General features: G+C 40.5%; 1 protein-coding gene and 1 pseudogene across 17 annotated transcripts in view; one reads left to right on the forward strand and one right to left on the reverse strand.

The window, feature by feature from the left end:
* Positions 1-2,666: 2,666 nt before the first annotated feature.
* Positions 2,667-15,328, forward strand: part of LOC109679558 (intraflagellar transport protein 88 homolog) — a 142,915-nt gene continuing 130,253 nt past the window's right edge. For 15 of the 17 annotated variants that reach the window (XM_074043691.1, XM_074043696.1, XM_074043683.1 and 12 more), the window contains exons 1-3: positions 2,667-2,816; positions 5,253-8,444; positions 15,207-15,263. In XM_074043691.1, the coding sequence (XP_073899792.1) occupies positions 15,259-15,263 (5 nt within the window). In that variant the 5' untranslated portion in view covers positions 2,667-2,816; positions 5,253-8,444; positions 15,207-15,258. The other 2 variants (XM_074043685.1, XM_074043681.1) reach the window with 2 other exon arrangements.
* On the reverse strand, positions 13,315-13,570 carry LOC109679559 (NADH dehydrogenase [ubiquinone] 1 alpha subcomplex subunit 3 pseudogene; annotated as a pseudogene).

The following is a 15,328-nucleotide window of genomic DNA, read 5'->3' on the forward strand; positions in this document are numbered from 1 at the left end:
AGTGCTGAGGTGCTGGGATTAAAGGTGTATATCACTACCCTGACTCAATAAACCTATTTTCTATATATAATTAACTTGCCTCAGATATTTTGTTGGAGTTACACAAAATGGACTAATACAATCAACAATTACCAGTCAACCCAGCACAGTCGGGCTAAATCTCCAGTGACCTTCAACTTGCTAAATGTTGAGAAAGATCTTTGGTTAAACTCACTCAGTTTTTCAACAGAATTCTACCTCATGTTCCACTCCCTCTTCTTTGACATAGTTACTTCCCTTAGCTTCCCTTGCTTTCATTGTCCTGATTTTGCTCCAGTATGTCTGACCACTAATGAGAATCCTTAGCACCCCTATTCTACAGTGTTCAAATGTTAAGTTTCTAAGGCTCAGGTGGAAACTTTCTCTTTTTCACCTCTCTCCATCTGTCTGTCCTGAAAGCAATCTCGCTCACCCTTAGGCTTTAGACCTGTCTGTCTTAGAAGTCAGCAAATCCCAAGTGTATATCTCCAGATGGGGGTCTCTTCTCTGCTTTTTGCACACGTTACATGCACTGAAACTCAGTATGTTCAAAACTAAACTGACTTTGTCTCTCAGACCTGCTTCTCATCTATTTTGCTCTATAGTAACAAATGACACTACCTTTTACTCCATTACTTGTGTCAAACTTGGCAATTCATGCTAGTTGCTTGCTTCCCACTCATCCCTAACTCTGTATGTAATGAATTACAAGTCCTGACTATTCATTCATTAGCTAATTATTGAGGGTCAATTACTGACAGAAAATTTTTATGTACTGGAGATACAGTCTAGAACAGAAAAGACAAAAATTCCCTGTGCTCTGTGAAGCTTTTACATTTTATCTTATTTTATATTGCTATTATTTGGGTTTTCTTTAATGGTGGTACTGGGGTTTGAATTCAGGGCTTCACACTAGCTAGGCAGGTGCTCTATAGCTTGAGCCATGTCTCCAGGCCAATTAATTTATTATTATTATTAATATTGTTATTATTATTTTGCAGTACTGGGGTTTGAATTTGGGGCTTTGTGGTGGTGGGTCAGGGGCTCTACCCCTTGAACCATGCATGCCTCCAGCCCTCATTTTAGTTTTTAAAACAGGGTGTCACTATGAAGTTTGTAACTCAGGCTGTACTGTGTACCCCAGGTTGGCCTTGAACTCATGATCCTCCTATCCCAGTTCCCAAGTGCATATTCAGGCATATACCACCACACCCAGCCTAAACTTTTATTTTAATAATAAAAGTTACATGATCCTAACATTTTTTTCTGGTAATAACAGACATGTGTTCAATAAATATTGGTCTCATTATAATACTTACAATGAAGGAGGTGATTGATCATTCTTACTATGCTTGATCATAGTTATTTACTCTGGGTAAGTAACTATGTTGTTTAAAGAGAGTTGAACGATCTTGAATTTGTTTCCAATTACAAAAATTGAAATTTGGTGGTTGCAGCTCAAGTTGTAGAGTGCTTGCCTAATAAACTCAAGGTCTTAAGTTCAATCCCCAGTACCAAGATAAAAAAATAAGAGGACTGGAAATTTATAGCCTGGAGACCTTGGGATATACTAGGGCTTGAACTCAGAGCCTCACACTTGCTGGGCAGGTGATCTGCCACTTGAGTCACTCTACCAGCCTGAGATAATGACATTTGTCTCTACATATTAAACTGCAGTAACTTGAAAGAAGGGTTCTAAAGAGTTTACAAATTAATTCAACAAATTTTATTGAGCATCTGCTTTGAGCTAAATGCTTTAACTAGATATTTTCCATAATTGAGTAAGATTTTACCATACTTGCAAGCCAGCACAGTAGCCTAACACAGGTACATGATGGCAGAAAACACCTGGATCAGAAACAAAGGACTTTATTCTCACTGCACAGCCAGCGGCCAAAGTCTCTTTGGTTCCCCTATGCACCCTGAGGGTAACCCAAGTGTGTGCTGCACATGCAGTAGGTTTGTGTCACAGTTGAGTAAAGCCATGTTTAGGAAATCTCAGTATTTTATAATAGACTGCAAGTCAATGTGCTCAGCTTTTGCCCGGGAGGGAGATGTTACCTTTATTATATTGGACGACAACATACTCGCCTTTTGCTCTAAAGGAAAGCACTTACTTCAGTCTTCCAAAGCTGTTTGCTATACCAAATCCCTGAAAATAGTTGTATTAGAGTTCTACACAGAAACAGACCTATGTATTGAGAATTTTGCTTAAAAAATTGGATCACTTGTTGGCAAGTCCAAAATCTGCAGGACAGGTGGGTAGCCTGGGGACCCAAGGAGGAGTTGATTACTCAATCCGGAGTCTGAAGGGAGTCTAGGGGCATTTTCCCCTTTCTCAGGTTACATCAGTCTTTTAAGACCTTCGACTGATTGGATGAGGCAGAGGGGTGTGTGAATGGGATAGGTGTCACTTGAAAAGACTCTTATTGATGACAAATACAATTGTTTTCAGTGATTACACAGAGAACCGGCTTCCGCGGCTGATATCACCAGTGCGGTGGCTCACCCGATCTGCGGATGTTCTCCCCAGGATTTACAGGACCTTGGTTTTCGCCGGGATGTTTAGTTCCCCGCAGACCGCCCCGTGGCCCCGCCCCGTGGCCCCGCCCCGTGGCCCCTCCCACTCCTGGTCCCGCCCACTCTCGCGGGGGATTGTGGGAGCGGCTTCCTTGGATTCGGCTCCTGGCAAAACCTGCTGTCCGCGCTTTGGCCTGAGGAGGTTCTCGGTAGATTGGCTCAGACGCCGCATCTTCCCTGGGCTGCACTTGCTGGCGCCCTGTTCCCTGCGTAGTGAGGTAGGAGAAGGGCTGGCCGGGCGTTTCGGGGCCCTCGCGGCCGTGCCCGTGCATCAGGCCCCGCCGCCGGGCGATGTGGGGCCACGGACTGTCCAGTCCCCGCCCCGCGCCCCTCCTCGCCTGGCTCTTGGCGCCCCTCGTTCGGCTCCGCAGCTGTCCGACGGCACCGCAGCCGCCCAACGGGCTGGGCATCGCGGTTCCAGCTTCCCAGGCCAGTCACACCTGAAGGAGGGGACGTCACGCCAGGGAGACCCTTGCGCCAGCAGCGCTTGGCGTTCACAGCACCTGCAGTAATAATACTGTTCAGGTCAAACTTGAATTGACTAAAGTGAGGTTGAGTCGGGGTGAAGGGAGAAGTACGCCAAAAAAAAAAAAATTGCATAATTGCATACAGTACATGGAAATGATCTGAGATGGCAGTCTTCAAGGAATTGGTTTAAGGACCCCCCCCCCCCAATTCTCAGCCCCTTCTGTAAAAAAGGCATAGTATTTTCATATAACCTACCTACATCCTCCAGCCTCCAGACCATCTTTAGGTTACTTACAATACTTAATACAATGTAAATACTGTATAAATAATAGTTATACCGAATTGTGTAGAAAATAATGACCCGGGAAAAAAGTCAGAAAATGTTTTTAAAAGATGTTATTTTTTTCCCCAGACATTTTCAATTCGTAGTTGGTTGAGGCTGCAGAACATACAGATAAGGGGAGACCTACTACATTGGTTTCCCAAGATACTTTCTAAGCCTAAAATAAATTCCACTTTTTCTTCTACCAGGCTAATTTTCTGCTTGTGAGGTTTTTATTTTTGAAACTCCAATAGACATGTTGGAGTTAGGCTGTCCTAAAGAGGAGTGTATAAAAACACTTTAGAAAAAGGTTTTGGTGGCAGTTGTATGGACGCAGCATTATCCCCAAATTCCTTCCACGTGAGGAGCTGGTTATGTGTGTGGGCTGCTTTTGAAACAGCTTGGAGACTTCAGACACCCTGAGTGGTCATTTTTATTCTGCCATTCATAGCTGCTAGCTTTTATTCCTTCACCTTTCCTCATCTTGCTTTCCACATTTTTAAAATTCATATATTCCACCTAAGTATGTTCAGCTTAAGTTTCTCCTGGAAAGGAATCTGAAATGTAAAAGCTGCTGGTTTTCATGACTTCTGTGTAAGGCAGGCTCACTTAACCAGAGCTCCTCACCAGGAAGTTGTTCTTTACACAGGGATCCTCAATGTAGTGCACAGTCTAGCAGCTTGAACCACTTGGGAACGTGTTAGAAATTCACATTCTAAGTGATCAAGGCGTGGGGGGTGGTGAGCTTCCCCACTCAAAACTTACTAAGTCAGACCACTGGTGGCTGGGGAGCCGAATTCTGAATTTAACAAACTCTTTAGCTTTTGATGGTGAAGTTTGGGAACTGCCGGGTTAGTACAGTACTAGTCCACCCTTGTCTACAGGGGATATAGTCCAAGACCCCTGTTGGATCCCTGAAACCTCAGGTAGTACTGGATCCTGTGTGTGCTGTGTTTTATCCTATACATATATACACATGAAATTAATGAATTAGGCTCTTTAAGAGGTTAACAACAACTGCAGAAAGGAAGAATGACATCAATATACTATAACAAAAGTTATATAAATGTGGTTTCTCTCCAGATATCTTTTTGCAGTGTCAGCACCTTTTAATGTGAGTTGATACTTAAAGGAAGCACTTTACCACTTCTTAGCATGTCTGAATTGGTAGCATCACTATTCTTTTGGACCCTTAGTAAATAAAAGAAGGATATTGCAACAATTAACCTGATAGCTAAGATAGCTGCTAACTGACTAGTGGGCAGGTAGCATCTAAAGGGTGTATACACTGGATGAAGGCATGATTCACTTCCCAGGTGGCACTGAGTAGGACTGTATGATAATTTGTCACTCTACTCGGAGTGGCACACAACTTCAAATTGTTCACTAACAGTAGTCTCACTTATTTAACTTACAAATACAAACTGCATAGGACCTGCTATAGCATTTATAGAGTTTGATGGAAAATAGATTAGGCGAGACATTATTTAGTAAATAATGTTGATGTGTTTTCCATACCTCATCAATTTCACTCAACAAAGATTCTTAAACTTTTAACAAAGCTCTTAGGATTTGCACATTTATTTTTAACCTTGACACACAGACTATTGATTGTTCATAAGCTGATAAAGTTAGAGACAAGATCTCACCCTTGTCCTTCATAAAAGCTGAATATTGTTGACTAAAATGAAAATCAACTATTCATGTTTTAAAGATAGTTATTAAGACTGTTTCTTTGTTACAGTTTTAAGCACAGCATATTAAAACACAACTTATATTCCAATATGTACCATAATTGTGTGTCATAATTGAGATTACAGTGTGTATTATTGCAACATATTTACATGGTGGACTTTTTTCATAGGTACACATGATGCAGAATGTGCACCTGGCGCCAGAGACAGACGAAGATGATCTTTATTCTGGTTGTAACGACTACAATCCAACCTTTGCTACGGAGATAGAAAATCTTGTTCTTTTTATGTTAGAGTTTTGTTAACCGGCTTAGGTGATGTGAGCGTTCTCTGCTTTTTTATGCTTTTGATGAAGTAGCTGATTCATAAGCTGGAAAAGTGCTGTGAGTGACTACACCATCAGCATTGCAGCTCAGGGGAGGAAGGTCAGGAGGATGGTGGTAGGAGTGAATTCACAGTTACAGATTCTGTTCTTCAGCACTGGATCTCTGAGGGTCCAAGTGAAACAGACTTAGATCTCATTGAAACTGGGTTGTTGATCCCAAGTTTGTATCCCAGCAAAGTCAATAATTGAAGGCCGGAGCAGGAGTTAAGAGTAAAGCAAGTGCAAAGTTCATTAAAATGATAGCAAAGCTCCCACATGAATGGGAGGAGATGTGGAAAGCTAAAGCTGTAGTTTAGCTGAAGTCTAGGAATGACATAGGGCACTAACTGGCTTAGGTCCAACTATTTTATCTTGAAACTATATTTGTGATTGGTTGGCATCAAGTCAGCTTCTCTCTGAACTCAGCTACCCGTCCATCCCTTCCTTATAGAACTGAACATTCCAAGAAGGCCTGGTCAGCTTGTCCTGGCCTTCAAAGTCTATTCAACTCATCCTGGCCTTGGGGCCCGCCACCTACATTGTGCAGCTTTAGTTTGCTATTTTGGTAATGGGTTTGTTATTTCTCTGAGAAGCCTGTGCAGGCCTCCTTAGATGTCTGCTTTTAAAGTGTCTTTCTCATCCAAAGTGGAGTCACCTCTGTCATTGTTCATGTTATATCCTGAGGATACCTGAGATCAGCTTCTAGTGCTCTAAGTATGAAATGAAGTAGTTATTCATTTTCTTTTGTTATGTAAGTATTTTACAGAAAAATTAGGAAATAGAGATGAGTATAAAGAAAAAATCCACAACCATGAACTAACTCTTCGTGCTGCTTAACCTGAGGGTTTGCTGTCTTTTAACATATGCAGATGTTTTCTTTCTTATATAAAAACACACATCACAAATATGCAGATATGATTATGCAGTCTACTTTGTGAACTTTGATTTGCAGTGTAAGATTTTCCAAAAACAGAGTACATTAGTAAAACAATTGATACCAGTTCTTTCTCCCAGTTATGAATGTAAAGTTACTGATGATTGCATCACTTAGAAATAACTGCTTTCAACATTTTCTTGTTTTGTCTTTTCTTTATGCATATGTAGACAGTTTTCTTTTTCATGTGTTCGTGATTGAACTAGCATTTACTTTTCTGTTTGCTTTTTTACATTCAACTGTAGCATAATCAATGTTGTATGATCCTAAATATTTAGATAAATAAAATTTTAATGGCTACAAACACTGAAAGCATATAGTTAACTGGATGTATTTTCTTACCATAGGTTGTTTTTTCCTACTTTTTTGGTATTTCAAATGAAATTGCAGTAAACAGTTTGATACATTAATAATTTCAGTGGTTTGATCAAACACTTTTTCGACAGAATCTCTGGACGGATTAATAGATCATAAAGCACCAGAGAAATTTCCTGTGTTTCCAGGTTGTCACAGCGTGCCTTGTGTCACACTGATCTAGTTGGAAGTGAATACTCAAGAATATTGGACCCCAAAATAAATCACAGAGCAAAATAAAAATGCTGTTTGGTTTATGTTTGGTTTTCTGTTATATAAATTAGTTGTAATAGTAACAAGTTCAATATATAACTTAATCTCATGAAACTGTTGTTTAAGACGTTCATAAAACATGCAACTTGTTCATCTAAGCACAAAGAAAAATTTGCAAAAGTTGTGCTTGGTGTTTGTAATTGGAGAATTTGTTGACCATTTTTTAAGTGTCTCGTTTAGTTAGATTTTATTGATTTATCAAATTTTACTAAATAGTTTAGAAATCTTAGAAGATACCTTTTTATCAAAAGATCTGCCAAACTAGAAGTACAATTAATGATGCTAGAAGTTGCCTGTGGCTTTATGCTTTGTATAAAAGTTCCCAGTTTTTATGACTACGAATTGTGTACTTATTTAATTTTATGGAATTGATATGAAAGATTACAGAGATAATTTATAGTAAAAGTTGAGTATGATTGTGTGCAATAAAAGCATGTTTTAAACTGCATTGTATTACCATCATGGTTTTATAAACACCTTATTTTTTAAAAAGTTAATTGATGGTGACTATCTTATAAGTTATGTTTGTATTTTTAAACTTTTGTCAAATATGTTAATCTGTTTCTTGTTACTGTAACAAAATACCTGAGGCTGGATAATACATAAAGAAAAGAGGCTTTTCAACCCACAGTTTTGGAGGCTGAAAGTCCCAGATTGGACAGCGCCATCTGCTTGTTTTCTGTGGAGGGCCTCTTGGCTGCATGACAACATGGTAACTAGTATCGTGGTAAGGAGTGTGTAAGAGAGGGACAGATCTCATGGTGAGATAGGAAGCCAGAGAGGGGCCAGTTTTACTCTTCTTCTATAACCCATTTTCTCAGGAACTAAGTACATAGCCCAGCATCAATCAACTCCCAAGGGCTCTGTCCCAGTGACATAATCACTTTCAGTGCAGTAGGCCCACCTTATGAAGGTTCCACATCCTCGTCACTGCGACCCTTGAGATCAAGCCTCCAGCACACGAACCTCTGAGGGACAAACCACATCCAAACCAGAGCAGCAAGTAATTTTGTAGAGGGAAGAATGGAATAAATGGAAGTCAAGTGTGAGCATTGTGCACATGTCATCTGGAGTGTTATCCTGACAGTGCTCTAGCTACCAGGAAGAAAAAATGTGAGGAAAGTACATATCCTTCGAAACTTGATCCTTTAACGAGACATTATGATGTCATCCATCTAAACAGTAGTCAATGAAATGTCCTCCTCCTAGGGCAATGGGAGCTGTGACAGTTGGTGCCAGATTTGAAGGCAGGAATCCTTGAGCCCTATCCATTTGGGATAAGATGAATTACAGAGGATCTTGAATACCAAACCAAAGAGTTAAAAGTTTTTAAAATCCAGTTCATTTTGAATGTGAAATTTCTTTTTATTTTAGGAATTGGAAACTGATACTGGTTTTCAGCAAGCAGTGAGAACTAGTCATGGCAGAAGACCTCCAGTAAGTGAAATTTGAAAAAAAATGATGGTAAAAATTGCATCAGAAAATGTACCGTCTTAACTTTGTTTGAGTGCATAGCTCAGTAGTGTTAGGTACATTTACATTGTTGAGAAGTGGAGCTTCAGAGCTCTGTTATCTTGCTAATCTGAAACTTACCTCATCTTCCCCTTCTCTAAGCCCTAACAACTATTTTGCTTTCTAGCTCTGTGAATTTCACTGTCCCAGGTGCCTCAGATAAGTGGACTCTCAGAGCATTTGTCTTTTTTGTGACTGACTTATTTCAGTTAGAATAATGTCCTGAAGATTCACTTGTATTGTGCCATGTGACTGGATTTCCTCCTTCGTAAGCTGAACGATGTTCCATTGTAAGATATACCACATTTTGTTTATTCATCTGTTAATGAACATGTGTCCATTTTTGTTGTTGAGTTGTAGGTATTTGTTTTGTATTCTGGACATTAACCTCCATTTTTCGTGGCACTTGGGTTTTAACTCAGAGCCTTGCTGTTGCTAGGCAGGTGCTCTACCACTTGTGCCACTCTGCCAACCCTTGCATATGTGATTTGCAAAGATTTTTCTCCAGTTCTGTGGACTGCAATCTCATGTTGTTGGTTTTATTCTTTGCTACATGAAGTTTTTGGTTTGATGTAGTCTTTTTTTGTCTCTTTGCATTTTGTTGTTGATGCTAGAAAACATTGCTAGAACTGATGCCATGAATCCTTTCCTCTCTGCTTTCCTCTAGGAGTTTTGTAGTTTTTTTGTGGCATAAGATAACGGTCCAGCCTCTTTATTTTCCATGTGGATAGCTGGTTCTTATACCACTGTTGGAAAGATTGTCCTTTCCTCACGGATTGTGCCAACCATCATTTGACCATCATGGCTAGAGTGTATTTCTGGGCTTGTTTTGTTCATTGGTCTATACGTCTTTTGGTCAGTACCACACTGTTTTTCTAACTAGAGTTTGTATTATATTTTTAAATTAGGAGGTGTGAATTCTCCAGCTTCGTTCTTTTTCAAAATGTTTTAGCTTTTCAGGATTCCTTGATATTCCAAATGAGTTTTAGGACCAGTTTTTCTATTTCTACAGAAAATGAGGTTGATAGTTTAATAGAGATTGTTAAATGTGTAGACCACATCAAGTAGTATGGGCATCTTAGCAACATGAAGTCTTCCAACGATGAACACAGGATGTCTTTTCAAGTATGTATGTCATTTTTGATTTCTTTCAGCAATATTTTGTAGTTTTCAGTGTATGTAGAAGATGAGATTTTTAAAAAAATATTTTAATTGACATGTTATTTTAGTTTTGTTACTATAATGAAATGACAGACAAAGGCCAACTTTGTAAAGGAAAGAGGTTTATTTCGCTCCTGGTTTTGGAGGTTAAAAGTCCAAGCAGCATTGTGTAGGATCTGGTGTGAGCTCCAGGGCACATGGCAGGGCATGTGTGGAAGGATACACAGGGAGCCAGAAAGGGATTGCAGGGGTCATGTTCGGGGTTTTATCACTACTTGCTCTTGTGAGGATTTTCTCCAGAGGACCATATCCCCCAGTGATCTCCCTTTTGGCCCCTCTCTCCTTCTGCACAAGAGGAAGAATTTTGGTATGAAGGCCAGGCTGGCATCAAACTTGCTCTGTACCCTGGCTGGCCTTGAATTCATGATCCTCCTGCCTCAGCCTCCCAAGTGGTAGATTATAGGTATGCAGCACCACACCTTGGTTCGGCCCTACCTCTTAAAGTTTCCCTTGCACCTCCCAGTACTTCCACCCTGGGGATCAGACCTTGAACCCTTGAAACTTTGGGGGACAAACTACAAACAATAGCACATATAATAATTATACATACATAGGGGGCCAATAAGTGAATTTAAGTATTTCAGATCAAAGGATTTCTTTATGCTCTTGAAATTTTAAATTTTGTTTATATAGACCATCAGAATATGCTTCCTCTGTTTGGACTCAGAGCCTTGTGCTTACTAGGCAGGAAATCTACCACTTATGCCACACCTCCAGCTGCAAAGCTTCTTTTTCTTTATTTTGTTGAAAATAAAGAAGGTCAGCATTACATAAAATAGTGAAATATGGAAAGTTTTTTCCCTCTAGTGTTCTATGCCCAATATTCCTCTTTAATAAACTGCTTATCACTATCCACTATTATATAACCAAAGTTCTAAACTGGGGTGAGTTTTGCCCACCCTCACCGTCAGGGAACACTGGGCAATGTTTGGAGATACTTTGCTTGTTACAACTTGAGTGGGAGCTACTAGTGTCTAGTGGAGGGCATGAGGCCATCCCTCCATAATAAAGAATTCTCTACCAGTGATGGCGTGGTTCCGGCACTTCCTCCTCTTTTCCACACCTTCTCCTTTTCCCTCTATATTCCATTCTTGTTTCACACACATAGATGGTTAGCATTAAACCACTTAAAGTTGAAGGGGTCTTGTGAGTAGCTTGCCCATCTCATTTAGTGTAAGTGGGTTTACTGTGGTTCCTACTTTTCCAACTTCAGGGGAGGACAGAGTCCTCCTCAAGACCACCCTCACTTTTCACGGCCACTGCGAGCAAGGCTGGGTTCCCAGAACCATCCTCAGGTTTGACAGTTGTCTGGATGGACTCCTAGAACCTACTGAGAGCTACCTGTATTGGGGATACAGGTGAAAATATGCCAAGGGAAAAGGTGGACCAGGCTGAGAATGACCCAGACACAGAGCTTCAGGTTGTACTCTTTCTGTAGTGTTCATATTCTTCTAGAGCTGTGAGTAACAGAAACTCTTCTTGACCACTGCATGTGATAGCACTCCGTATTGCCAGCCATGGGCATCCACCTAAGACTTTGGTGTCTGGACTTTTTATTGGGGCTCAATCCAATACTGCCCATGTGGCTGATATTAGCCTCCCCGAGACTCAGGCTAATGTCTCTGGGAAGTTGGAAGTGATATGATATGTCCCAAAGCCCCTATCAAAAATCACATTTGTTCGCTGTCCAGAGAACAGTGCCCCTAGGCAAATGAAGCCACTCTTATCAGGTGGATCAGATATGCCAGGGGCCTAGAGGTCACCTCCCAGTAGCCAGGGAAAAGGCCACACTTCTTTGGATGGTTAATGTTCTACTACAAATCCTATGGTGGGTATTTTACTTTTAAGGTTGCTTTCATTATGGAGAGAAATACATAAGTGCTGAGTTCTACCACTACGCTAGTGAGTAGACTGTGAGCTTGTTGAAGAAGCATTCTGTCTGTCTGTCACTCTTCTGATCTGTTGTAGTCTTCATTGAATGACTTAATCAGTGAACTGTATCCTCAGTTTAATGATTCCAGGTTTCAGACAGCAGGTGCTAATTTTGCCAAGCTGGCCCTTAATAGTCTTTAGAAGGGACGTCCAAGGTCTTGTTTGTATTGATGAAGAAATTGGAGCCTGAAGAAGCCTGAAGAAGCCTGAAGAAGGTGCCTGTAGTAGGGATAGAGTGTAGGTCTCTTGATGCACTGTTGTGATATTTTCATTACACCCTACACATTATATTAAGTGGAAAATGCCTTGTGAGGGGCTGGGATGTAGCTCAGTGGTACGGCACTTACCTGGTTCTATCCCAGCACCAAAAAAGAAAAGACAAAAAAAAAAAACCTCTTCCCATAATGCCTTGTGAGTTTTATAAGGGCTGGTAGAGTGGTTAAAGCGATAGAGCACCTGCCTATCAAGTATGAGGCTCTGAGTTCAAACCCCAGTATTGCAAAAGCAAACAAAAGAATAGCAACATACTATGTGGCCTGGGCTGCCCTTGAATTTGTGACCTTCCTGCTTCATCCTCCCAAGTGCTGGAATTACAGGCACATGCCACATGCCTGGCTTATGTATTCATTTTGTATTGTTTCCAATTCTCTGCTGAAATGTTCAGTCTTGCCTTTTAACTCATTGAACATGCTAAGTATAGTGATGTTAAAATCTATGGCTTAATATTTCCATTTTATGTATTCCCTCTGGGTTTCTTTCCATTCATTTTGGGGTTTTTGGTTATTCTTTTATCATGAATAATTTTTATTATATTTTGAATTAGAGTACATTAGGAATATTAATTGTTATAATCCTATCCACATGTACCATGTACTTTCAACAAATTCACATCTCCATTATACTCCCTTTGCCCATCCCTCCTCCCCCTTTAGTGGGTTTCATTATGCTGTCTTCCAATATATACTTTTGGTGAATTTTGTTCTTCTTCCCTCTAGTGTCCTTTCCTTTCCCCTCCTCTTCCTACTGATTCCCCCCCCTCCCCGAGACATTTGCCTTTGACATTCACGTACATTGTCATCATCATCGTCGTTGTAGGTTTAGGTTCCATTAATGAACAAGAACATGTGATCTTTGGTTTTTTGAGCTTGGCTTATCTCACTCAAGATGATGATCTTCAGTTCCATCCATTTTCTAGCAAATGACATAATTCTGTTTTTCTTTATGATTAATATTCCATGATATGTATGTATATGTGTACCATAATTATCTATCATTTCATTGGTCATTGGGCACCTTAGCTGATTGCATAGTTTAGCTATTGTGAACAGAGCTACAATAAATATGGGTATGTAGGTGTCTCTTGCATACTGATTTGCACTCCTTTGGATGTATACTCAAGAGAAGTGTGGTGGGGTCGTAAGATCTATTTTCCATTCTTTCAGGGACTTCTATACTGATTACTGTAGTGGCTATACCAGTTTACTCTCCCATCAACAGTATATGAAGGTCCTTTTCCCCACATCCTCACCAGCATTTGTTGATGATTGTTTCTTCTTCCTCTTCCTCCTCTTCTTTCTTTTTGATTTTCTCATTTTTATTGGGGGCCACAAGGGAGAGGGCCTCTTCCTGTCAGTAGAAGGGCTCACAGTTTCTTCATCTACTCCAAGCTGGGACCCTGGGGATCCTGGGGATGGCTGGGTTTGTCAGGCCTATTCCCAACATCTGGAATGGGCATGGGGTACCTGTAGGGTGTGGCCTCATTCCTCAAGATGGTTTTACTTTGTGTAGGGACTGAGTGAGGGCAGAATTAAAGGGAAGCCCTTGATGGCAAAGGACCTGACCAGTCCTGGCTCCTTGGCCCTGGCATCCTTGAGGAAGGCAGTGACGCTCGCAGCCATCTTGGTCTCCTATTGCTTTCTTAATGATTGCCGTTCTGACTGGGCTGAGGTAGAATCTTACGTGGTTTTGATTTGTATTTCCTTATGGCTAAGGACGTCGAGCATTTCTTCATGTGATTTATTAGCATTCGCATTTCTTAGAACTTTCTGTTCATTTGCCCATTTGTTAATTGGGTTATTCTTTTGATGTTTAGGTTTTGAGTTCTTTGTCTATTTTGGATATTAATCTTTTATCTGTTGAATAGTTAATGAACATTTTCTCCCATTCTGTGGGTTGTCTCTTGGTTCTGATCATTATTTTCCATCGATAAGCAGAAACTTTTTAATTTAATTTGATGCAGTCCAATTTGTCAGTTCTTACTCTTGTTTGGTTAGGCAGGCTTGCCTCCTGTGTCTGGTTGTTTTTGAATGAATTTGTTTTCATTGTAAATGAAAAATTGTGGAGCTAATTTATTGCTCTCTGTCTGCGCTGTCCAGTATGATAGCCACTAGCCACACTATTTACATTTAAATTATTTAAAATTAAAAGTTCTGGTACTTGCTGCACTAGTCACACTTCAAATGCCCAATAGCCCTGTGTGCTCAGTGGCTATCTTATCAGAAAGAGTAGAGATAGAGTGTTGTGTTGGATAGCACAGTGCTCAGGTTCTTATCTTCCATTGGAGAGGACTGACTTTGTTTATAGCCCTTGAAGTACTAGAAATCGCTGATCACCTTAATCCAGTTGGATTTGAGAAGAGTCTAAATTTGACTTCAGTCCTTCTGAGGGCTTAGAGTACAGGCTTTTGAGATGGCAAGCAAAGCCTAGAGGGTTGCCAGGCTGCCTCCTTGGCACACCATCCAACCCAGTGTTTGTTCCCTCAGGCTGTGCATCTGTCAGAAGCCATGCCTCTGGCATGAATAGATGCCTGTAATGCAAACACAGCCTACATGCAGGTTCATCTCACTAGCCTTGCCTTCTCATCCTTATTTCGAGACTTGTAACTCTTTACTGCCTTTGTGGTTCTCCAGTGCATTCAAACTGATTTTTTAAGTGATTTTTAATCAAAATATTTCTGTCCCCAGCCTTTTTAATTGTTCTTAGCAGGAAGCCAGAGGTAGAATTCCTCCATGAATGACATTTAATCGAACACTTCAAACATATATGTTACCATGTTCATGTTTAAGGCCCTTCCCCTTCCACATGGTCCTATCTGATTCTAGCTACAGTTGTGTGATCAGTATGCTTTGTATCCTCAGTTAAAAGACCAGCAAATTTAGGCTCAAAATCTTAAGTTGAGGGTGAAGTGAGATTCAAAACCAGGTTCTCAGGCCCCACACCCTGCACCTGTGGCTGGGCCCAGAGCTGGCGGTGCTGAGGACGCAGCACATGTTTAACGAATGATCAGTGCAAGCTGAAACAGGCACCTGAGCTCGTCCTCAAGTCCCCTCTCCTTTAAGGTGTTCAAAATAAGTTTCCTTCCCAATGCTCAAACAAGTGAGCACCCTAATATTGAAGAGAGTTTAGAAGACATCACTTAAGTATTACATAATATTTCTTTATTGGAGAGTCTGCATTTCCCATTTCTTTTCCAGTTTTCTATTCTGTAGCGTAATCTGAATTCTGGTAACTATGTTCGTTTTTTTCCTCCCCAAGATAACTGCTAAAATCCCAAGCACTGCAGTTACTAGACCTAAAGCTACTGGATATGGGGTAAGTTTTTGTAAGCTGAAAAATATGAAGATGTTCTTTCTTATATATAAGCTCACTTGAGGCAG

The sequence above is a fragment of the Castor canadensis genome, chromosome 10, assembly GCF_047511655.1.
Source record: "Castor canadensis chromosome 10, mCasCan1.hap1v2, whole genome shotgun sequence".
Classification (NCBI taxonomy): domain Eukaryota; kingdom Metazoa; phylum Chordata; class Mammalia; order Rodentia; family Castoridae; genus Castor; species Castor canadensis.